The sequence below is a fragment of the Rhinolophus sinicus genome, linkage group LG01 (genome assembly GCF_036562045.2).
Source record: "Rhinolophus sinicus isolate RSC01 linkage group LG01, ASM3656204v1, whole genome shotgun sequence".
NCBI classification, from domain to species: Eukaryota; Metazoa; Chordata; class Mammalia; order Chiroptera; family Rhinolophidae; genus Rhinolophus; species Rhinolophus sinicus.
This window is the reverse complement of record NC_133751.1, coordinates 106,357,267-106,383,400: the sequence shown is the minus strand read 5'-3', so window position 1 is coordinate 106,383,400 and position 26,134 is coordinate 106,357,267. Positions and strand designations below refer to the sequence as shown.

General features: G+C 40.1%; 1 protein-coding gene and 1 long non-coding RNA gene across 5 annotated transcripts in view; one reads left to right on the top strand and one right to left on the bottom strand.

Moving 5' to 3' along the window:
• SLC9A9 (solute carrier family 9 member A9) overlaps positions 1-26,134 on the bottom strand; it is a 570,416-nt gene that overhangs the window by 90,185 nt on the left and 454,097 nt on the right. For both annotated transcript variants that reach the window (XM_074334001.1, XM_074334003.1), the window contains exon 14: positions 18,587-18,666. In XM_074334001.1, the coding sequence (XP_074190102.1) occupies positions 18,587-18,666 (80 nt within the window). The remainder of the gene's footprint in view (positions 1-18,586; positions 18,667-26,134) is intronic.
• LOC141571883 (uncharacterized) lies at positions 319-24,643 on the top strand. Of its 3 annotated transcripts, XR_012496939.1 has the most exons (6): positions 319-1,110; positions 5,132-5,229; positions 17,894-17,983; positions 19,268-19,377; positions 21,656-21,754; positions 23,637-24,643. It is a non-coding gene; the product is annotated as an uncharacterized LOC141571883 (long non-coding RNA). The 3 variants fall into 3 exon arrangements; XR_012496937.1 differs by having other exon boundaries at positions 17,867-17,983; positions 21,656-24,643; XR_012496935.1 differs by having other exon boundaries at positions 320-1,110; positions 21,656-24,643.

The following is a 26,134-nucleotide window of genomic DNA, read 5'->3' as shown; positions in this document are numbered from 1 at the left end:
ATAACCAGAAAATTAACTTTAAAACTTTGTTTTACAACTCCACCAAATGTAAGAAATGTATGCATCTAAGAAGTTAAGACATTAATCCATTCAGAGCTTTTGCAATCGTTGGTGCAGCCTGCAGTCATTTATGTGTCTCATGTCTCAGTTCTGTGTAATTTAGTGACTCTGACTTTGCGAAGTTAACACGAATGATGCCCACATTAATGTTATTTCTCTTAAAAAAAAATCAAAAAACAACATGTTTCCTGGCATGTAATTGTTTTTAGTTTCAAAAAAACACTTGACCCTGTGCAGTATTTTACACTTACATCATTTCCCACTTATAATTCTTTCTTGTTTCAGCATGTTGGAGGAAAATAAAAGGTTTCCTGCAGTTTTCTTTCTTTCTTTCTTTTTTTTTTAAATTAAACCAAATAATGACAATCAGAACATTCTAAACTATTTATCCTGAATGTAAATTCTGAAGAAGAACTAGTGAGAGATGATTTACGTAACAGCTGGATGAAGGAGAGAATATGTAGGAAAACGGGTGAACTTTTTGTTTGCATAACAGAATAGAGAGGACACTGTGTATGGATTATTTTCCTGAGATTGGTTTTGAACATATTCACAGTGATGTGTCTTTAAGACAGATATAAGTGAAGATAATCGAGTAAGTTGCATCTATGTGTCTGGAGTTTGACAGAGGAATAAACTTGTGACTCATCTCTGTTTCCATGTTATTTTAATCTAAGAGTACAGATGGAATCACTTAGGGATAAAGAATAGAGTGAAAAGAGAAGAAGGCCTTGGATAGAATATTAATGAACTCCAACATTTAATGGACAAAAGAAGATGAGGTTGAAAATGACTGGCCAGAGAAGTAGAAGGAAACTCAGAGAGTGCTGACTTGGGAAAGACAACGGAAAGGATATTACCAGAAGAAGGGAACAATCAACAGTAACATATGCTGCTAAAAAGACCTGTCAGAAGAGAACTGAAAAATATCTGTCTGGTTAGAGATATGGTGGTCGTGGTTGACCTAACAAGCTGCTTTATTAGTAAAGTGGTTGAGATGGATGCCAGACCTAAGTGCGGCGAGAAGTAGAAGGAAAGCAAATAGAGACAGTGAGTACAGGTCAATTTTTCTGAGAAGTTTGCTTGTGGAAGGGAAGGTAATAAAAGACGACCGATGAAGGGGTTGTGAGTTTCCTGGAAGTTTATATTTATGTGGTTGTTGTTCAATTCTTAAGAGTTAAGCATGCTTAGAAGCTTTTTCAAAAATTTAATTGAGAAAGAATGGTTGATGTTATGAGAAAAGATAAAGTGTAGAAGTAGGTTGGTTTTAATATTTGACAGACTGATGAGAGGAGTTCTCATTTAATGGCTTCTATATTTTCTGTGAAGTAGGAGGTGAGCTCGTTTACTGAGAGTGAGATGGGGAGTCGGAGAGTTAAAGTTTGAGGAGAGCAGATGTAGGTTTGAAAAACTAATTAAAGATAAACATTAAAAGAGATGTGAAGTAGGATAGTGGGGCAGTACGGGTCCGTTTGAGGTTGCTGATGAATAATTTATACGGGAACCAGTGTTCTGGTGTAGACTCTGTAGATCTCCGCAACAGGGCTGAGCTACTCAGATGCTGTGCCCCCAAAAGCAGAGAGTTGGGTTCATCACTGCTTGGGGTTTTGCCAGGTAGGTGTATCAAAAAAGATTGCATGAAAAAAGCAATCTGAAGTGCTTGCAGGGGTGTTATTGAAATGATGGAGCATGGATTCAAATGTAGGTAAGTAGGAAATGGAAGAAAGGATAGATCTTAGTGAACTGGAGTCCCTGTCATGTCAAAAAAAAAGTCTCATCTATTCATGTACCACCCTAATACAGCTTGTGTAAATAAGGAGAAACAATGTTTTATTTAAAGTTATAAATCTTTAAAGCCACTGACTATAAAGAATTTCTTTTTGATTAAACTAAAGGGCAAAAAAGAACTAAGTTCAATTTTAACTACTCCCTCTACCCTCAAATTTGTAGGAGGTTCAAAGCACAGACAAAACACATTTCAAAGACAAGCTCAGGCTTGTATATATTCTTATCTGAATATAGATTCCCCTAATACGCCCATGAAAACTCTCAGTATAATTTGTGGGAAAAATACTTTCTTTTTTTCATTTGGCTAAGGGTAAAGGAACATTATTGTATATAGAGAACCGTAGTCCAGATAAGGGAAAAAATGGAAAGAGAGAATGAAAACCATAAGCTTACTCAAAGGGGAGCCTCATTTAATGTTTTTTATTCTCAGCAAAATGAATGCCGAGCTAATTGCTAGAAAAAACTGATACTTGATGTTATAAAAAAATACTTGAAAATAATCATCCTGAAGTCTCATTTCCTTTTCTGCACTGTGGCCTTTTTATGTTATATTGCTTTTATTAAAACCTTTGGATAAAATGAAAAGTGATAGCCATAGAATTAGAAATAGAGTTACAAAACAAGAGAAAAATAGTGAAAAAGAACTTTATATGCAAACTCTACAAAATTTTTTAGATGACTGAATAATAAGTAATATCACGGTCAAGGGCAAGTCTAGTTTTCTTTTTCTTCAGAGAGGAAAGTGACTAGTTATTCTGGAAAAGCAAACGAAAGGAAATGGAATTTTCTTCTTACCAACTAAATCTCAAATAAACACAAAGCATCTAACACTTCAAGGACCTGAACTTGGACCTGGTAGGAGACATATATTGAAGCAACTGCTAGAACTCCAGAATGTGCCAATCTGTGAGGCTATGGGATGATGAATAAAATTGTTCTCAGCAAGGGACACTCCAAGTATATTTTGTCATTGAATCTGGCCATGTATCAGATCAGGGACTTTCACAAGCTTGACAACCACTCATTTAGCGCTTTAAGAGAGATGGGGCTTTACGTAAGGTTGAATCAGATGGCAGTGCGGGAAAGGAGCAGAAATAGTTTGTTTTGTTTGTGTTGACAAATGGAATGATGAGAACGGTAAAAGGGGAAATTAGAAGATCACTCAAGGAAACAGGTAAATGAAGGAGTAAAAATGAAATTCAAAATTCCTCCAAAAAGAATTTGTTACAAGAAAATGTAAGCTTTCTCAGCTAAACCAGAAATCAAATTGAAACTACTCCCAGTTGAGGTTCAGAGCTATAAAGTACAGCACAGGGAAAGAGCCCCTGGATGGGGGTGTCCCATTCCCTGGGTTTTAGTCCCTGCTTGGCTGAGTCTCAGTTTCCCTACCTGTCAAGAGAGAGGAGGGTCTTCTGCTCTGTGCTAAAACAAAAAGTCCACCAGCGTTGTCACCTGCCCACCCTCATCCAAAGCCATCCTATTAGACTTAGGATAGCTATATTTTCAACCCTCCCAAATACTTGAGATATATTTTATAGATAATCCTGAGTGAGCAGCTATTTCTACCTCTGTCTTGAAAGAATATTTCCAAAACCAAGATGATGAAAAGGATCCAGTTAGAAAAAATATTTGTAAGGCAACAATTTAAAGAGCTCAGAAAAAAGAAGATGAGTTCATGGCGTGTCAGTAGCAATGTAAGATTGCTTCCTTTGTTTGTATCAGAAATAGGGTAGAATCTGGTCATTGGGGAAGCTGGATAGAAAGGTAAACAGCTATTAATGGCAGCATATTGGACTTTATTCCATTTGTTTCTTTCGTTTTCATGCATGTTTCCTGTGATCAAATCATGGAAGTTAATGTCGTTTACTTCTTGGGAATCTAAGAAAGAACCAGTATTTACTATATGCCATCAAAATGGGCTATTTCATTTTGTTAAATTTGTAAGGATAAAAACATGAAAAGCGTGCCCTATTTCTGGAAAATAGATTCCAAGTGTGCAATAGAGAGCCAGGCACATCTTTCCTTTCTTCACACAAAACCATGGCAGAACATATACTCCTTTTCATAAAAGTAGCTCTTGTTTGGCCGAATTCTTACAGGAGGATTTGTTTTAAACAGTTCCTTTATGCAATATGGTTTTGGTTGAAAGCATAAATAGACATGAAAGGCAAAAATGAGCTCTAATTTGCAAGCCAATTAAAAAACATGAAGCACACACTGGGAATCATGGGTTATCAAGGCCTCAGGGGTCCTGGATTGCATGCGGACTGCTTTGTGTTGGGGAATTGCTCTTGTTTAGGGACAGGAAGGGAAGTGCCATGTACTGTGCAGATGAGAGACTGGAGCTTGGAGGGTTGGCTGAAGCTCACATGGCAGACAAAGCTGGGGCCCCAGACCAGGACTTCTGACTCAATCTTGCTGCTTTGTGACCTCCGGGGCCCACCTGCATGTCCTTTGAATATGGTTTCTGATTTAGCTGGAGAATACCTGACCTTTCTCATAAGGAGAATTCTGTTCATTTAAATCATTGCTTGAATGTAATGCTTGCTATCGTATTTTATGATAGAAAAATAGACAGTTTGTTTTCCTGGCCAGTGGGATCCCCAAGGATTCTCCTGATCATGGAGCAGCAGGAAGCCAGCTGCCCCAGGTCTCTGCAGACTGAGGCCGTGGAGATCCAGTCTTCCCCTGCCCCAGTCCCTTGCCCCCTGCCCCTGGCTACTGGGAGATGGAGTGGTGCACACAGAGTAGGCCTACCTCTGTGTGTTTACTGCCAATTAGGGACTTGTGGCATTTCAGACCACTATGAGCTGAACAAGGTCATTCTGCCTGAAGAGCTTGTAAGTGACAGGGGCAGTGAGAGCCTTTTGCTCCTGCATGGGCAGGTGCTGCCAGGTCAGCCCTGGAAGTTCCTCTCCTTGGGCAGCACCTGGGTAAGTCTTATCCCAGGGAACTCGGGAAAAGCTGCAGTGTGGTTAGGAAGGAGGGTGGGGTACATCATTCATGTCCTTGAATAATAATAATAACAGCTCTTGAGAGTTCCAGGAAGTCCCCCAGTGTCATGCAGCTTGTAGGAGGCAGATCTAAATTAGCTGTTTCATTCATTTCCATGCTGCTCTAGGCTAATGCATTTGAAGTTGGCTTGGTAGGATATAGTATCATTGCTACATTCATAATGTGAGACAACCTAAGGGTAGTTTAAGCAAAGTCTCCAAACAGAAGACAGCTCGATGAAACTGAATTTTCACACAAGACTAACGTCAGTGTGTGTCTCTCTGAGTAGGATATTCAGTGTGGAGCATCGCCCTACAAGAGAGCAGCTCAGAAGTAAACCAAGTTCACTCAGAGGTCTAGAGAGAGCCACTTGTGGAACGAGACTTGGTGAGTGTTTTTTTGACCCAAAGAACAGGCTCAAAGAAAGCGGACAGATTCGTATAAATGTGTTTTCATCTGGGGGACCAACCATTCATCTCCTCTCCATAGAGTGGTTTTCCTGCCTCCCCTCTTTCTGTGACTGGCAGAAGCAAGATACAGTCATGAGGCCTGGAATCCCAGGCCACTTGGACCCCCCACTTCCTTAGAACTGCACCTCCCTGGCCCTTCCTCTCTGTGGCCCAGATACCCCCAGTAATGCATCATCAAACTCTCTGTATTTGGGGGCCCGAGTCATCTAGCTTCAATCCCTTTCTATTCCCTTTGCAACTATCATTGTTTAGGCCCTTGTGACTTCTCCCTAATCAATGCTGTTCGATCAATCTTTCTAAAACAAAACTCTGTCTACTCCTGGTCTATGAAAATCATCTGATTCCCCATTATCTACTGAATCAAATCTAGACACCTTCACTGGGTACACAAAATTTTTCCAGATTTCCCTAAACACAGTTTTTCAGTCCCTTCTCTTAATAGCCAACCCTAAATGTGCCAAGTTGCTGTGTCACTTTATCCGAAGTACAGAGATTACTTTTCCACATTAACTCTTTTACTTGGGAATTTTGCTTTGTCTGGAAAAACTTAGTAAGCATATCTTGTGTTCGCTTGGTGCTTCCTAGTTTTCAAAGGGTTTCTCTTAACTTATTTCATTTGAAAATTTTATTAGGTTGGTGCAAAAGTAATTGTGGTTTTTGCAATTATTTTTAACCTTTTAAACCACAATTACTTTTGCACCAACCTAATAGTTACTAAGTAGGGCAGATATGATTATGTTTATTTTATAGCTTAGAAAATGTTGGCTCTGAGTTGGCCCAGAACCTGAGGTTTCCCTAGATGAGGGGCTGAGGCAGGCCTAGGAGCCACGTCTTCAAATTCACGCTGTTTCACAGCTCTGTGTTGCTTTTCTCTCTCTGCTTCATCTGGCCTTTCCTCTACCTCCTTTCAACTTCTACTTGTCAAATTCTACCTTTTTCTCAAAGTCCAGCTCAGATCCACTCATTCCATGAATACTTGCAAAGTCACCTATAAAATGTGATGGTTCTCTCTTGTCTGAGCACTCACAGCGCCTTGTCCAACGTGCCTGTTTTTAAAGCAGTTATAATAGGTGGAAAGGCCTGAGAGTTCCTGCAGACGGGTTTGAAGCCAACATAGATCTAAGTTTTAAACCTTTTGGATCATGACCCCCAGTAAGAAACACATTTTACATCACGAACTAGTGTACACCACACACACACACACACACACACACACCCCTAAAGCAAGTTTCATGAAGAAGTATTTACTTCTAATTCTACAATGCACTATCATATTTTCTCTAGTCTACTTTCATTTATTAAAAAGTGCCGCTTAGGAAGCCACTAAATTGATTTTGAGAACCACTAATGAGTCCTGATCAGCTGTTTAGAAAACTCTGGTTTAAATCGAATCTGTCTTTTTCAAATGTCCTGGACAACATTTTCAAAGCTTTGCGTAAGACTGCGGTCACCAGAGAGCTATGTGCATCAGGGAGTTAATCTGCAGTTCCCAACAGGAACACAAACAGCTCTCACAATGAGGCCAGGAAGGAAGGGCCTCCGCTGACCAGCACAAGCTTCTGCTTGCTGAAAGGTCAAGGATAGGGATTATTTTTTCCCAGGTTTATTGAGGAATAATTGACAAATAAGAATTGTGTATGTTTAAGGTATATAATGTGAAGTTTTGACGTACATATACATTGGGAAATGGTTACCACAATCAATATAATTAACAAATGCATTATTTCACATAGCTAAAACACGTTTTGTGTGATAAGAACACTTCAGGTCTACTCTCTTAGCCCTTCTCAAGTATACAACACGGCATTAATAACTAGTCATCGTGTTCTTCCTTAGATCCCTAGAACTTACTCATCTTGCAGAACTGAAACTTTGTACCCTTTGGCCGACACCTCCCCATTGCTCCCAGCCCCAGCCCCTGGTAACCACCTGCTTTTATGAGTTTGATTTTTTTCAGATTCCACATGTAGGTGATATTATGAAGGATAGGGATTCTTAACGGGCTGATTGATGGAGGAGTGAAATGCATCCATTTCACAGGGGGTCATCTTCAAAAGGGTGGGATTTGTGGGTGCCAGAGATCTGGGGAGGAACACTTCCCAGTAAGACATATCTGGAGTCAGAGGGGGACTTATGTTCTTGTCATAATCTTGAATACAGCGGGAAATCAGCTAGAATTTTAAAATAATAGAAATGTAGTAAAAGCCTTTGTATGTGCATAGTGAGACTGAGGGCCTTTGGGCCTGTGAACCTGTCACTGAATTTAGTATCATTTCAACTTTATGAAGCACTTGATGCTTGCAAAGTGCTTACACAGTTACCAGTTACCATATTGTTCATCTTTTGAACATTTTAGTTCAGGGAAGGCCCGAGGACATCAGACTATTAAAAAAAAAAAAAAAAAAGGAAAATGAATTGATCAAGGTGAAGACCAGGCTTCTGAACTTGGGCTGCTGAATTGATCAAGGTGAAGACCAGGCTTCTGAACTTGGGCTGCTGGAGCAGTTTATGATGTGGGGGTTATCTGTTTCTGAATGGGGTCCCCTATCCTCAGCACCCAGAGTCAGCAGTGCAGGCAGCTGGCCTTGGACAGCCGCCTCTCCTGACAGACATTGGCTCAGGCATGATCTGCGTCTACATGAAGTGGGGGAGGGAAAGGTGAAGTGCTCGGTGCCTGCAACCCAAGTGCTAGGTGGTAGTGAGGGGTGTGGGAAGAGGTGCCTGAGATTGCTGGGACAGGGACATGAGGAAAGGGACGGAGCAGTTCCTGGATTTCCTGGTGCAGCTATCAAAGACATAATAAAGGATTAGGGGTAGACTTGTTTAGAAGCCTGTATATATATAAGCCGGAAATCAACTCTGGTCATGTTTACAGGCAATAGGTCAGTGAAATCCAACACACTGGTGGATTTCAAGGAATTCCAAGGAAATGGCTTCAAGGGATGTTAAAGGCAATGGTTTGAGGATGTATCTGTTTCCTTTGGAAAAAGGTTAGCTCTCCTGTGCTTCTTCCTCTACATTTAGAAGCCCACACCATCAGCTACCATTGGCAAGCGACAGTACCAGTAGTCTGAGCGTGGCCCGAGGGCTGGTGGCATTTAGTGTATCAGTTTAGGAACAAAGAATAGCCTTTTCTTTGGAAGTGAATTTTCATTCAACAATTTCTGATAGATTAGTTAAAACCTCTGTCAGAAAGTCTGCCATTTCTGACCATGAGTAGGTAACTGAAATACCAGAACGGCGCTGAGAGACCGAGTGGGGTTTTCAACTACTAGAAGACTTTCTGGTAGCCCCTAACTATTCCATCACTGGATCATTTTCTTTAGTGGAAATTAAAGAATCAGTGTCTTAATGACATGATACCTTTATTGTGAAACATATTGAGGGGTCTGAAATATCTCTCAAAGGAGAATGAGACTGTTCCTGTCCTCATCTCTAACCACACAGAAAACTGGTGGATGTTGTGGGGAGCAGCTGTCCCCATTCATTTTAAGTTTATGTTCTCCCCGTCACACCACCTCCCACGTGGCCAGGAGTTCTCTTCATTATAACCTGGGCTGTGTGACTCTGGCATCCCCGATTCTTCAAAGCTGGTTAGTTTGCTATAGCTATCTCTGGTTTCCAAAACACTTTTTGCTCAAAACTTTTAGTTCTTAGTACACTGGCGGCTGCTGTGTCTACTTCATTAGGATGCTGGCATTTTGAGGGCAATCACCGTTTCTTATCTCTGTGGCTTCAGAAGAAACTATATTTGGGGGTGGGTGGAAAAGCATTAAAACTAAGTTCAGTTAAAATAATTGAAGAAAATTGAAACAAAATACTTATTTATTTTTTCAGGGGAAGAAATGCTAAAACTAAATCCAATTCTGGAAACATTAAATGTGATAACGTGATAAACGAGTGTCATACAGATGAACCAGATTTGTGACAAAAAGGAAACTTTAAAAACTCTTTAGCCTCTGACACATTGCTCTACCTTTAGCCATCTGAGTCACCAAACAAAAATATAAAACTAATACCAGTAAGAGAGAATTCTGACTGCAGTTCGCTTGGAATAAGAGTTTCGTCCTAGCTTCAAAGGCTGACTCCACTGTCCTCTGGAGACTACCTTCTTTCTCTTCATTCTTCCAATCTGTACCTTGCAGGCAGGTTTATTCAGGCTTCTCAGCTATTCATGCCACACTTGTCATGGGACCTTCCTCCACGGTACTCCCTGTGCTCGGAATGCTCCTCCTCCCTTTCTATTATTTAATTTCATGCTAGGAAATCCCGATTCCTCCGTGGATTCTTTCCCACATGACTAGAACAGTCAGTGCTTGCTCCTCTAACCGTCTTCTCCTCCATTAACCACCTACACAGTTCTCTCTTTGTGCGCTCTTATTTATGAGCTGGTTTGACATATGTTGCGAATGTGTCATCACCATCTACCTTGTGAAGTGAACTCTAATTAGAGCAGGCCCACGTCTGCTCCATGTTTTGTGTTTACCACAGCTTCACATGTGGACAAGGACTGGATACTGCCTTCCAAGAGACAGACCCCACCTCCGCCTCCCTGTCAGGTGATAATGTGTGAGGCCCGCAGCCATAACTCAGGCCGATGAGGTGTCTCTGGTAATGCAGGAATTTGTTGGCAGCCTGTAAATGACTTAGCTTCTACAGTTGAGAAGGAGTGACCAAGTAGCAATTAAAGAAAAAAATAAAAAAAATAAAAACACACACAAAAAACTCTTTCCATGGAAAGGAAATATTAAAAACTAAACTTAAAACTGGCAATGTTGAGGTAATACATATATTTTTATCAGTTTTAGCAATTTTTTTCCTTCTCATTTTTTGTCTAATAAAATGATTCAATACTGACCTAGAAATCTTCAAAAATAACATCACACTGCTAATGACAAAACACACAACTTCACCTGAAAGGTACAATTGAAAGATTTTCTGTATCACAAGAAGGTACAAGAGGAATAATTACCATCAAAGGCTTGTACTACTTCCATTATGGAGCAGAAAAATCACTGCACTTCTCCACAAGTCAAAATTGCTATCTGTGGTGTGATTTTTAGAAAAATAACTGTGGGACGATTGACTATAACTTAGAAGAATCAGAAATGAAACAATTGCATGTACAGAATAGAAGACACAAAAGAACTACCTAACACCCAGCTAAATCCATTTACCCAAGATCAAATAAGAAGAATTATGTCTGATTTATAGCCTAAGTAGAACCCTTTTTTTTTTTTAATGGAGACTGAATATTTTCTTATAGTATTAAAATAAAGCTATTGCAACTAAAAATTTTTACAAGCGCACAAAATAATGGATATTTTGGTCACTCAGTTTAATAAGTGACAATGAATCCTAAGCACATTCCATGATGCTTCCTTTAAGAGATGTGCACATTAACAGGTAGTAATGATAATCAAGCTAACATCATTGAGCACTGTTCTCAGTGCTTTGCGTTAACTCATTTAATCCTCAAAACAAACCTATGGGGCAGGAACTTTATTATCCACATGTTGCAGCTGAGAAACTGAGGCACAGAAAGGGTAAATAACGTCCCAAAATTACATGGCTACTAAGTGGATAGGCTACAGTAACAAATCAATAAATCCTAACCACCGAACTAGACTTTCTTCTATTTGATAAAATAAAAAAATGGAATGCCTAAGTGTATCTTTATACCACAGTCATGTCTCTGAAAAGACATCTGTAAATCAGGAATCTAAAAACAGAACCAGATTGGAACGTGAGCTCTGTGAGAATTCATCAACGGCTGTATTTCTAGTGTGCAGGACAGTACCTGGCATGTGGTAGTGCTTGACAAGCGTGTGATGAATAAATGAATACATAAACAAATGAAGAGAGCCTAATATATTGCTTTGCTTTGCAATGAGAAAGTGTTCAATGGATTTTTAAAAATTAGTTTTAAAGGACTTTATGAATTAATTCTCAGAAGAGTTACCTTCTGATTTCTTACATAAACTCAGATTTTCATACTGTTTGCTTAAAGTGCAGGTGAAATGAAAGCATTACAAATTTTATCGGGGAAATTGCAAAACAAATCAGGGATGCAAAAGCGCATAGAATCCTAGGAAGAAAACCCAGTTATCAACTTGAGACCTACAATTTTCTACTTTCACAGTGAGGTGTCCAACATGTTCGGGCAACAATTCACATTGTTGTACTTGTCAGAGCTCCAGAAGAGCTGTAGTCCAGCTGTGGAATACTGCAATGTATTTAGGCAAAAGGGTCTTGAGAAAACTGTACTGTTTAACTGATTTGATACATTTGGTCTCTGAGAGGCAAGCGACCCAGTTACCATCAGTAGGAAGCTGTTTTAATAACTTGCCAACTTCTCCAATGGATTTAGCCAAAACAGAGGAAAGTATTTATTATTCCCATCATATGGAAGAAGACATCACAGAGGACCCAAGTTATGACCTGAACAAAAGACAGCTCGTATTTCCAGGTACTGTGAGCATTCCCCTACATTGATTCTCACGAAAAAGTCATGGAAACACAAAGATCTGGGAAGGTGGTGTTTTCTTTTAGTGAATTTTAATTTCATTTCACTTTGGTTGGTAAGTGAAGGCCTATCTACAAGATGTCTTTACACCAGTGCCTGCAAGGACATGGATGACCAAAAGTCAAGCTGTATACCCAATGGATTAACCACCTGGGTGGGAGTGGTGACTGCGCTGCTGCCCAGTGCAAGCTCAGCTCCCCACTACAGCTAGCTTCCCCAGAGGGAAGTAGTTATAATGCCATGTGCACCCTCATGGGGGATACCAGTGGGAATGTAGTTAGAGAGAATCTTTAGAAAACTAATTGCTTCTGTATGTTTCAAATATTTTGAAATTTTGGTGCTTTCTGAAACCACTGTGGAGTTATCTGGTTACATTTTGCAAGTGAAGGTAACAAATGATTTTAATTTATGGATGGAAAGAGTCCCTCCATTAATTTCTGGTCATGCCAGAGTCTCTCTCTCTCATCCTAAAGACCACCTGTCATTTCAAGGGGCTTTGGGGCCCTGACTCATTTCAATGAGGCAAATAAGTAAGATTGCAGGACGGTCCACCATACCTACCCTGTTTGCTGCCAGGCCTCAGTACCTTGTGTACTGCCTGGCACACAGTAGGCACTCCATTGAATGAGGGATATCCTCTGCTATCCCTCCTGCTGTTACTGAAAGTAAAATACACCCTTACCCAGGACTGGTGAAGCTTCTGATGGTGAAGGCACCAAAGAAGCTATCACATACACTATCAATTTTCTGTCAGGCACACTTACAACAGTAGCATCACACGCATGAACGCCACCAGAAATCAGTGGGTGGACCACGGAACCAGGACCCTTGGAGTCTTCAGGTGGACACAGTGTGCTCTTTGTTGATTATGAATGCTGGTTCCAAGTCTGTCCATGACCTTGGATGCACCTTTCACTCCTTTGGGCTCAGTTGCCTCATTTATAAAACCAGGATCACAGAGCTAACATTCCTTGTTCCTCTGAGAGTTTTTTTTGTGAAGTAAACTCAAGTCACTCACAAGGCCACAGTACTATCCCAATAAATAATTCATGGATGCTTCAGCTAGTCAGAATAAGAAATAACTGCAATGCAGTGATCACCATTTAAAATGGAAATTACTGCTCACAATATTCATACCTATGATTTAAAATAAGCATGACTGTGTGGGATATAATGAATTCTGTCAAGTTTTAGGAGGGGAAAAGTTCCCTCCCCCACTTTTTTTACAGACTACGATGCCATTACATTTAAATCCATTGAATACTTGTTCCGAGCATCATTTTTAATGACCCAATGTTCATATTTACTTTTCCTGGAAGGAAGCCCCAGCCTGTTACACTTCAGTACAGGAGGGGGTCTGGTATCTGCCACTTTCCTTGCCAAACTCTTCAATAGAAACTCCTGAGCTGCAGCATCCACACGTACTGCCACGGGCCTTTCGTTATGTTGGTGATACCTCCATGCACTCTTCATTCCAAATCAGTGACGGGAAGAAAGTCCCCACCCACGTGACTTTATGTAATTCTGTTACTGGGTCAACTTGCCAATCTATTGTTATCTTTGCACTTTATTTACACTTATGTAAAATATTGGCAACCACATGATAACTCCTTATTTTCAGTTTATATCAGCATACAGGAAGTGCTAAAAATGATTTTAGGCGGCCATTTTTATCTTGGAAAAGGTCATTCTTATCCTGTGTCATTCACATTTGTAGGACTAATATATACACATGCTTAAAGAGAGAGATGATAAATGATAGAATGGAAAGAGACTGTAGGAAGCAGACAGTCCAGCACAATCATCAGTCACTTATGAATAAGGCAACATAAGATTCCCATGCCAGCTGTAACACTGTGAATCTCAGCAAACCATTTTATTTACTGTCTTAAAATCTGAATAAAGGGGTATTGATTTCTGCTCCCAACCTCCTCATTATAAGAGATTGTTAGTGAGGAAGATAGGTGGCTCTAAAATTTTGAGTTGCCTCATTTATAAAACCAGGATCTTTATGTTAATAAAATTAACATAAAAACCAGGATTTTTATGTTAATAAAATTAACACATAATTGATGAGAGAAGATGCATTTGAAATCATCCAGACAGAGAGAAGGGCTACTGAGGCAGAGCCAGGCCTGACTATCAGATAAGGAGTACTAACTCAACCTAAGGTCACTGATGTGGCTGCCCCTGCCTTGGGAGAGAGAGACACTGAGGCTGGGCGGTAGGGCTCTCTAGGTGTCTGGGTGAAAACACTAAGATGACCTAGTTTGCCTTGCTCTGCTCTTAGACTCACTTAGCAACCTTCAGATAATTAATTGGATTTTCCAGCTACATCAATGTCTAAAATGAAGGTGCCCTGGATGGAAGGTATTGCTTGCTTGCTTCATTCAACAAATATTTATTGAGTGTTCACCCCATGTCAGGCAATGTTCTATGCCTGAAGGACACACCAGTGAATAAAGACACACCCAAATCCCTGTCCTAGAAAGCATACATCCTGGTTGGAGGAGACCATTAAAACAAATGAAATGCCTACTGTATCAGATAGTGATAATGTTAGGGTAAAAAATGAAGTGGGGAAGGGGCGAAAGAGTGCTCCTGTTGGGACTGATAATTTATATATGGAGCCAGGAATGTCTCATTGACAAGTTGAATGAGAGAGGTGAAGAAATAGGCATGCAAATGTCCGAGGGAACAGCATCTCAAGCAGAGGGAAGAGCCAGTGCAAAGGCCCAAAAGCAGGAATGTGCTTGGTGTGTCTCAGAAAGGCCAGGGTGGCTGGAGCAGAGTAAGTCAGGGAGCCAGCAGGACAATGGGCAAGAGGGACACTGGAGCCTGACTGTGACCTGAGCCTTCTCATAGCTGGGAAAGAATACTCCTCCCCATGGGGATATGTATTGTTAGAGACAAATTAGTCACTTGACATTTATGTTCATACTATTGTCCACCTAGAACACAGGTGATGTGCCCCCTGAACCTGGTGGAAGTCGGTGCCTCCTTGGAGCTTGGCTGGAGTGTATCCATCTCTATGAAACTAAACTATTCTTGGAGTCTTGGCATTTTTAGCTTTCTTCCCCTGAAAAGTCGAGGATCTGACCCAGAGCTTGCCACTACACGAGGTAAACAGTTATAATTATTCACTGATTTGTGGTGACTTTACGAACATATAGAAATGGGATTTTACATGTAGAGTAAGGAATATCATGGACATAGAGTTGTCACTGATAATGTTTATTTAAGTCTAGCCATGAACTTTTTGAGCTTGAATCCTGGAATTGACTGACACCAGTTATGGAAACTTAAGAAAGTTAAGTTCTCTGAGACTTTGTTTCTTCCACCTCAAAGAGGGTGCTTATACAAATTAAATAAAACAAAAAGTGTTGTTACGAGAATTATGTGAAAAACGTACTCAATGGAAAACATTGGTGCGAGTAGCACAATTCCCTTCCTCATCTGTTCCTTCTCCATTTCTTCTTTGCACTGCATGACTCAGAATTGCTGCTCACACTGAATCATAATGAAACCTTAATTAATCATCAATTTTGGCATCACAGGCTTCCAACAAAGCTCTGGAACAGGGCAGCCCAGGTTGTTTTAGCAGAGGCTGCCACAATCAGCAGGCCATCTGTGTTGCATTATACTCTACAGAGCTGTGCATGTGACATGAAATAGTAAACGTGAAACACTCAACATAGTACTTGGCCATTGTTCATCCTCATCAAATGTTAATTTTTATGACTTTTATTCTCCTGTAGTTTTGGAAAATTTTTATGGGACTGTGTGTATGTATTAATTAATTATGTTATGAAAAAGTAAAAAATAGAAAACAAAACTATGAGCAACAGTGGCTTGTTTTGTTGATAACAATGGTGAAATAAGATGGTCTTTTTCTATTCTTGGATCTGAATATTGGGCATACATTGAATGTGAATTGAGTACTGTGATGGTGAGTTTTACATGTCGCCTTGGCTGGGCTGTAGCACCCTAATCGAGGTGCTGCTGGGAAGGTATTTTGTAGGAGACTTAACATCTCCCACCCGTTGACCTTGAGTAAAGGGATGATCCTCCAGAGTGGGGGAGGGAAGCTCACCCAATCAGTCGGAAGGTCTTAGGAGCAAAACTGAGCTTTCCCTGAGGAAGCAGTTCTGCCTCAAGACGGCAGCATCGGCTCCTGACGGACAGATTCCAGCCTGCTGACCTGCCCTGCAGATTCTGGACTGGCCAGCCTCCACGGTCACATAAGCCGATATATAAATCCCTTTATATGTGTGTATGTGTATGTGTGTATATGGGTGTACACATGTGTATGTTTGTATGTATATGCATGCATTTATATATGTGTATATAGCTCCTACTGGTTCTGTTTCTGTCTCTCTGGAGAACCCTGACTGATACAGGTGCATATGAAGGCTTATTTATTCGTCTTTTTCTTTTGTCAGTATTCTTCATGATGCCTCCTTTGCATGATGCAATTTTACTGAAGTGAAACTTGAGCAGTTCCAAACTGCATAATCAATTTCTTTCGGACTGACAACAATTCCGTTTTGGCCCAAGACAGGCAACCTGACCCCAGGGGATTATCCCTTCACTTGGGGGCCAGCATGGCCTACCTATGAGGCTCATGGGCACATCACCTGGGTTCTAGGTGAACAATAGTATGAACATAAATGTCAAGTGGATAATTTGTCTGTAAAAAGACAGATATATCAAGAGGTCACAGAGTGGAAACTGGTTAGTTTGCTACTCTCTGGGTATGAATTCAGAGCATAACTAGGATATAAGAACTTTGTTGTCTAAGTGAAAATACCTTTGTGCAGTGATAGCAGCACAGCAATTTCTAGAATGAAGACACAGGAGGACAAATTACCATGAGAAAGGATGTCATGAGAGTGTAAATCTGCTTTCATTTGTTGCTAGTCTGTCCCTAATCATATGGAAATAAACCTCTGCTGAAAAGTGAGATAAAAACTATGACATCATCTGCATTTAGTGCCACCGCTCTGAGCTTAAACTTTGGGTGGGTTCTCTCACTTTAATTTCTTGTCTTCAAGATACCTTTTTCCACTTTATTACTTTTCTTCATTTTAAAGCCTTCCACACAGCACTGTCAAAATTTGAAAAAAAAAAAAATCTTTTGTCTCATTTCCAATTCACCATTTTCTTGCCATACACCTTTTTATAACCAAGCAAATTTTATGTGTACTCTTTAATCATTTTATTTTTAACTTTGTGAAAATTTGGTTATCAGATACCTTAAGCAATGGCAGGGGAAAATTGCATCTTCAGAAGAGAAATCAACCAGGAACATAAACAGTACAATCTTCTAAGAACCACTTTCCCCGAGAGAGATCAGGACGGCTTTGGTTAGGGAGATACCAGAACCTCCAAAACATAGTTAACGATTAGTAAAATTACGTAGGTTTCAAGTGTACATTTCTATAATATATCATCTATATAGTATCACATTGTGTGCTCATCACCAAGAGTCTGAGGGGGGTTGCTTTTCAGGTGGTAGCAACCTAGACAGCCCATAAAAGCTCAAGACTGAGCAAGACAAGATAAGATATCTGACCACAGATCTGTAGCCTCAAATAATTTTTACTTCCCACATCTCTATTTTGTAATTCTTGGAATGCTCTATTTTTGTAGAATTGCTTTCTAATTCTCACCTTGTTTTACTTTTGCTTATCTGTGCACACTTCAATTGGCTTCTCTGTACTTCAGTCTTACTTAAATTTTTTTTCTACACAGTCCTTCCTCTAATTTGCTTTCCTTTCCTCCCTACTGTGAATTTCCAGTATTTTTCTAGCCTCTTCTGCCCTTTCCATTTTTACCTCTATTTCATTTCATTCTTTGAATTTCTTTTCTCTATTCTTAATTCTTCTTCTCCCACTGATCTGCTGTGGCTTTAATCATTGAAGCAATGCTTTAAAATCACCCAGAGACTGACATTTTCTCCCTGAAAGGACAGGGATTTATGACTGTGGAAAACTAACTACAAAGACCCAACACATTCAATTTTCAGCACAGTCCTTTCCTTTCTTCCACGAAGCTTCTGTTTGGGATTAGAGATGGATGGCTTACTGCAACTCACGCCGGCAAAGTCCTTCAGGCCTGACTTCTCAACCCTGGGAGTCACATGGTAAGGTGTATCTGAACCACTTTCACACTGATTGCTAGAATTTAAAAATGCCCTTCACTGGGACAGGCTCAGTCAAGTCTGCCTAGAAAGCCAAGTCGTGCTATTTTATAATGAGGTTAGCAGAAACATTCTTCTCCGCGGCCCCTTCGTTCCCCTGTGCCCCCCTTCATGTTTTTACTGCACGAAACCAAAGCACACAGACGGGTTCCTGGGAAAAGGCTGAAGGAGCTTTGTGGGTCACTCCGGCCAACTGGACCAGAAGAAAGATCTTTACAAAGGGAAGAACAGTAAAATAAATAAAATAGATTGGTCCTTCAGGACTCTAGGAGTTTATCATCTGGCATTAGGAAATACTAGACTGCCATGAAAACGCTGAATTCATTTGACTCTGAGAGATTTTACTTTAGCCTCTTATAACACCTAAGCATGGACGACACAGATTCTTATTTTTTGATATGGTTCTTTTCGATAAGTTTAGTCATGAATTCACTTTACCTTTCTGTATTTCTTGAAGAGCATGAGCGCACATCTCGTTGATGAAGTGGTCCAAGTTAATCTCTGCCAGGCAGCGGGACCTGGGAGATTGTCAGTATTAAAGGATACTTATGGTCAAAACCGTACCACATTCTGAAGAGCCAAGCACTCTCCGTTTTTGTCGTGCTTTTATCCAAGTTATTAGCTTCCTGGAGAGAGACAATAGAAAAGGCATTGGATAATCAATATAACATATTGACATATAATATCAACATTAATATATAATATATTCTCACTCTCAAAATACATGTCAAAGCCCATTAAATTTAACTGCATCAAACAACTTTCTAGGTATAGCCATTTCTATCTGAATTGTGAAGCAGTGGTTATGCAAATTAGCTCATAGATCCTGCCATATGGGTGAGACTCTTGTGGCGTAGTTCAACATTTACTTCTCTTAATAATTCCTATTTTATTAAACAGCTAAGAAATGCCACATTTTGACATCAATAAAAATGATATTTCTTTCAGATTGCTGTTGTAAGAATTTTGCAGTTTACTTCTGTCAAATTTGGATAGTATTTACTTATGACTTACCAAAAGGTCAAGACTAAAGGGATGATAAGCAGTCTAATAATTTTTAAACTAGTTTTCATTCATTTTATTTTTGGTAGATCACCACCAAATGCTATGGTTAATTTTTGATATCTTCTTGCTTTGATTTTTAAGAGTTTTTGAAACAGATATTCCTGATAGGAAGCCTGTAATAACTGAATGTGCTTGTCTCATTTTATTCTCTTTTTCTAAAAGGGTCACAGTGGGAGGGAGGAAGAAAAGGAATTAAGAAGGACAAAGGAGAAAACATTTGATGGGTGTTTGTGTGAAAGCAGAGCTAAAAGGTGGAAAATCGTGGTAAAAAGGTGAAAAATTTGTATGAACTTGAGAGACAGAAGATAATGCACATTGCAGTGTGGGAAGGAGGAGGTTCAGTGTCATTTTCCTTTGTGTATCCCATTTTGCATATTAAGGGAATTCCAGGCTTCAGTCAGCTGTAATTTGGTCCATCATTAAAAGCACTTACATCTTAACATGGACTTCATTGCTTTGCTTGGGCCCACAGTTTCCATGCCCAAATTGTATCATGAGTTCATAGTCCAGTAATAATGTGAACATTTTCAAGAAATTATGACCCATGGGAGACAATGGTAATGCACGGGCTGCTCCAAAGCCAGCCCTTAGATGAGCCCAAATAACTTGCTTTCATTTTATTTTATTTACTTTTCGCCCATTCTCGGATAGTTCCCTTGAGGGTTAATGATAAATAGCTGAACACAAAGGGCTGTATTCTGCTCTCTGAGATGTGTACCAGCCAATGCTGCTGGTCCAGCCCCCTCAAAGGAAATGGGAATATAAGACAGCAAAATGTGGTCCGTTTCTAGCCAGTCATTTATCTTTTGTCTAAAATGGTTGAAGAAGAGACTCGCAATAAGATGTGAAATCTCTGATTTCAAACCTTGATTTCCAAATGGTGTTCCCTAGTAGCCACTGTTCTATGTGGTTTTGATGGAAATTCTGTGCCAATCATGCTGGAAAGAACGGGTTAGACCACGTGAAACAGATTTCTTATATACAGGATTTCTCAGAGTCTTTCATTTACAAATGACCATTGTTAGTCTTCGAGAGGAAAGTGTTTCTCACACTTGACCGTGGACCCACTCCCCATTCCCACCCCCACTGTAGGACATCTCAAATCTTTTCATGGACATTAGCGTCCCACAGATCTGTTTTCTGACAGACCTTTAATGCCACACCTTGTGATCTAGAGTTAGAATTTATTCATCATATTCCTCCCAAAAGGAAACCAGTGTGTGGTTCAATTTCTATCCTTCCCTGAACCTTTCTCTAACTATTTTTATCTCAACAAAGGTGTCAGATTTGCAAAATCATGCTACACATAGTGTTTTCATCATCTTGCAACATTTGCAGGTTGTTTCGGAATCACCATCTCCCCAACAGGCCCAACATGTTGGGGCTCAGCTGGAGGAGCAAAACTGGTCCCCCTCAATTCAACTAGTTACGAAAGCTCTGGGCTAGGGTTTCCAGGTAGGAAATTCCACCTGTTCTCAGGAATTTTTTTCGCTTTCCTTTTCCCGAATCCCGAGATATAAACTGTTTTCTGTTCTTCACGATGAATCATTTCCACAAAGTGATGGCTGATACTACCAATAAACTGGGTTCAAGGAGCCGATTTTCTCAATTTCCCGACCAACTTTTTCTCGGGATTTGGGAACAGGAAAGTGGAAAAAAATTCCTGAGAATGGGTGGGAATTCCCGCCTCGAAACCCTACTCTGAGCCAACAGTGGGGAGGGGATCTCTCGATCTCGCTCTCTTTCTCTCCTTTTCTTTAAGAACAATAAGAACTTACAGAATTTTTATCCATTAACAGGCACAGGTAGTATCTACTGATGACAAGATAATCATTGAAGAAAACTGATAGAAAGGAGTTTAAACAAATTCCTGATTTTGTTTGTTTGTTCCTTTTCTAGTAAAGAAGGGGTATGTAGTGGTGAGCTCGGCTGGCAGTCAAGGGCCAGGTTCTAGCATCCACTCTGCAGCAGCCCAACTGAATGACATTTAAAGCTATGACAATTCCCAGCTTTTGCATGCTCATTAATTCCTAGGCAGCATGCTAGTCACATTATCCAGTCATTAAATTTTCCATTCATTATTTTTCAATTTTCACAACAATCCATCCAGATAGGCCGTGTTATACCCGTTTCACAGGTGAGGACCTAGAAAAGCCAAGGAAAAGGAAGAGATGAACCCAAAGTCACACAACTAGCACGTGACAGAGCTGGATTTTGCATGTAGAACTGCTAGACTACAAAGATGGTCTTCTTTCTGCCAGTATCTCGTTTGGCCTTAAACTTGGGAAAACACAGACATTGTATAATAGGCTACTTGGGCTGCAGTTTCCTTGATTAGAAAATAAACTGAGGATATTGGACTGGCTGGTCTCTGAGTCCCTAATCATATGCAAATACATTTTTATTAATGTAAACAATAGCAATAACAGCTAACACTCCTTGAATATATACCATGTGCTAGACACTATTCTGAATGCTATTCATATATAACTCTTTTATTTCTTATAACAATTTAATGAAGTATGCTTTATTATTATTTCCATTTTACAGATGAGGAAACTGAGGCAACTGGGACACAGAGAGGTTTCCAAGCACACTTGTGGCCCCTCAGCAGCCAAGATTGCTCTCATCTTGATGGGGCCTCGGGGTGTAAGTTGGGAGCAAACTAGATCGAAGAGGTGTCTGAACAAGGAGCTGAGCTCAGGAGACTGGGTGGTCATGAGGTTGAGACAGAGCAGCTCCATATTCCCCAGTACATAATGGACATGTATGGCTGTCCTCAGCTGGACGAACCGCTGAGGGCTCTGAAAGTGGCCCGCTAGAAACTTCACTTCAGTGATAGGAATTGCTCTAGACTCCTGGATACTGGCTTCAAGGGTTTCCTAAGGTCTTAGAAATGCTCCCTGTCTTGCTCTCCTTTTTCCCTCTCTATTTTATTTTGTTTTGTTTTTATTTTTTTATTTTTTATTTTATTATTTATTATGTTATATTTTATTTCATTTCCTGAGGGGAATATATCAGAACTCATAAGCACTCCTGAAAGACCTTATACTCTATTTCTGGCAGAACTTCCAGGGTAGTTTTTTTGTTAGCTGATGAGAGCAACATATATTAAGCAGCATTTTGGAAAAATGTTAACACATGTAATCATTTTTTTCAAACATTACTTTACGTGGGAGAGTGGGGGTACTATTCATTTCACTAATTAGTAGAGAAATAAACTGGGTTCTAATTAGAATAAAACATAGAACATGTTTTCCCAGGTGAGGGAAATATCACTTTCTTGCTGATCCTAGATAAAGTTTTGATGGTATATCTTAAATAGCTGTTGGCCCAGTTCTGGATCCATTCATTTATTTCTGTGAAGTTATTGATGACTTAATAACTTGGTTATGAAAGGCCATCAATAAATGAGTAGAAATAAATGAGTTAGTCTACTGTGTGCTCTGCTTGTGCACTGGGGGTTGAAGATAAATATGCCGAGAGGAGGCCAGGCTTTGCAGTCACCTCGGAGCAGGGAAAGTCTCTGATGAGGCAGCATGACAGCAAGTCCCTGGGAAGCCTGGCTGGGCAGGACAGCAAGTAGCATCAATATACCTGGATTATTCTGGAACAGAGATCAGCTCACACCCCAAGGACAACTGATGTGAACAGTCATCAAAAGTAGAATCTAGAATTTGGTGGCATTTTCTTTATCACTAGCAATGTTCCTTCTCTTCTGAGTTCCTTTCTCCCCGAGGGGAAGTGATGTGCATGTTGGAACAAGCATAGGATCCAGAAGCTGAAGGCCAGGATTTGAGTTCTGACTGTCTACCATTTACTGTTTAATAACAAAATGCTTACCAACTCTGAACATTGTGTTTCACAGTTGTAATGGAAACTGGAGATTCAAGAGCATTGAATCCCAACTTTAATTTGCCCTTGATACTTCTAGGAAGCAGAGTGTTCAATAATGTGCAGTTTCTGATTCTTTTATTATCCTCTGTTTCTGAGAAAATTTAAAAATCACTGGGGCATTTGACACCTTTCCTTTTTCCCCTTAAATAACGGAATAGTCCAGAGGTTAGAGAGTTTCTTTATTTGTTTGTCTTGTTCTTTTGTTGCTTTCAGTTTTATATCCCACATATCAGTGAAATCATTCGGTTTTCAACTTTGTCTGATTTATTTAACTTAGCACAAATAAATAAACAAAAACTCATAGACACAGACAAAAGTTGAGTGGTTACCCGAGGGTAAGGGAGGAAAGGGGTAGTAGATGAAGGTAAAGGGGATCAAATATATGGTGATGGAAGGAGAACTGACTCTGGGTGGTGAGCACATGTGATATATAGATGATGTGTTACAGAATTGTACACTTGAAACCTATGTAACTTTACTAACCATTGTCACCCCAATAAACTTTAATTAAAAAAAAAAAGAAAGTGACAGAGCACAGCAGGGAGTAGTTATCTTTTAAGCGACCCCCCCCCCCTCACCTTTAGCACCACCCCAGAGAGACAGCAACAGAAAAAATTACTATACTCTGTTTTAGGTTTATTTGGACACCTGAGAGAAAACAAAAGGCTCCAGCCAGAAGTCTGTGAACACCAGACACTGAAGCAAGAAAGAATTGTTAGTTGTATTAACCTTGATGAAAAACAGCTAAATAAATGTAACTACATTCCTCTCTCAAATTGCGAAGTGAACTGGATGAACTCTGCTCTGGGATAATCATATGGGAACACTCCGAATTTCAGGGGGATTCAATAGATTAAGAGAGTTTTCTCAATATTTCATACTCAATATTAATGGCAATGCAAGATGCATGGCATGATAACAAAGACAAATCATTATCATAACTGACCTGTAGAGCTCCTTATGAGCTCCAGAATCATTTTTCAGGTAGTTCGTGTGAATGGGGCTCCTCAGCAGTACTTCTGCCCTACCGCCTCCCCCAGTGTGAAATTATTTATGTAACGTTTTCAAGTTTGCTGTCTTGATTTTCTAATTACCAAGGACAGGACCAGATCCTGTTCCCTTAAAGAGAAATATTTCTGGATTCTGAAAAGGGAGTGTAATATAATTGAGGGCCAATAGGATTTTTTTTTCAAATTTACATTTAAAAAAGTAAGTCATTAATTCTCAGCCTCTACATAGAAAGTACACAAATATTCTCACCACCCCCAGGCTGTGACAAATTCATAAATAGTCCCAAGAAGTTGTACTCCGAAAATACATGCTTAGGGAGACAACTAGTCAAAGATGGGTAAAACGGTCAGACGTGTAGACATCACAGATATACGACCAGATGGGATAAAATCATGGCTTAGATAAAAGAAAGGGTCTGGTTCAAATAACTCTTTGTCTGTGTAAGAGATCCAAGGGGAAAAGAAACTGTTTGGTTTAACTAACTATAATATTGTGGGGGGTTTTAAATGTATGCCCACATATTCTGTGGTGCTTTTCTCTTTAAAAGATGGAGACTAATTTCCTTTCCTATTGTGCATGGGCTGTGCTTAGTGACTCATCTTTAATCAATAGAATGGGGCAGAAGTGATGGAGTGTCATAATCAAAGCTCAGTCATGAAAAGGCATTGTGGTTTCCTCCTTGCTGTCTCCCTTGGGCCACCTGAGGGAATTTAGCTGCCATTTTGTGCAGACACTGAAGCAGCTCAATGAAGAGATCGTGTGGTGAAGACCTGAGTCTCCCTGCCCATGGCCTCCTGCCAACACAGAGTGGCTGCTCCAGCTCCAGGCCAGCCTTCAGACGACTGCAGCTCTGGCTGAATCCTGACTGCAACCTCATGAGCGATCCCGAGTCAGAAACACTCTGCTAAGTTGCTTTCAAATTCCTGACCCATGGAAACTGAAATAATAAATGTTTGTTGTGTTAAGCCAGTAACTTTTAGGATAATTTGTTATCAGCAACAGAAAGCTAATACAACAATATTGGAATCATAAGTTCTAGGTGTAAAAGGCAATGGAATGGAGTTGGGAAGAAATAATAAAATGATGAGCATAATTTTGTAGTTTAGAAAATGTATTCACAAAAGTAACATATTTATAGTGTAAGTATACAGAGAAGTTAAACGTGCCCAAGGACACATAGTGGGAAAAGGTGGAATGTGAACCCAGACAATCTGGTTCCAGAACTTCCACTCTTACGTGGTAGTCATTCATTCACACAAAGCACCCATGCCAGGCACTAATCTAGGTGTGAGCAGGATGCAGCAGTTATCAATGCAAAGTCTTCACCCTCACAGAGCTTATCCTCTAATGGGGGCACTGATAATACAAAGGTACACAGCTACCTACTATAAGTTCAGGGACTGGTAACTGTGGAGAAGTTAAGAGGATGGGAGAACAGTGAGGAGCGGGCATTGGCTGGTCAAAGCAGGCTCCTCTGAGAGTGTGGCATTTGACCAGAGGCCTGAATGATACGCAGAAGTGAGCCCTGTGGGATCTGGGGGCAAACAGTCCAGGCAGAGGGGACTACAAAGAGGAAGAAGCTGCAGTCACTGCGATGGTGCCCCTCATGCGGCAGGAAGGCCACGTGGTAAGCAAGGTGGGAGCGATGGAGAGGGAGTGGGAGACACAGAGAGGGGCCGGATCACTGACCATCATGTCATGTGATAGAGGTTAAACTCTTGAAGGTTTGGAGCTTGGAAGTAAGAAAAACAACTGTTTTTAAAGACTCATTTTTCTCCCATCTCCACTCTGCCAGTTGTTACGAGGTTAATTTTCATATTTTCTAACATAATTTTATTTTTTAATGCTATGCTTGCTTTTTTATATGCTCACTTAATGCTAACTTCCAATTGTATTTTTGCTTCTAGTAGTCCCTTCCTTGAAATTCTACTTTTGGTTGTTGTTTATGCTTATGTATAGAATGGGTAGATTGGTTCTGTTCACTGCAGCTTGGGGACGTCAGAGCAGAACAGACAAAGGTCCAGCGAAGGGCAACTTCAACAACTGAGCAGAAGGAGATGAAAAGGATTAGGATTTCTTCAGCAGAAAGACCAGCACTGAAAAGAGACACAACAGTGTCTG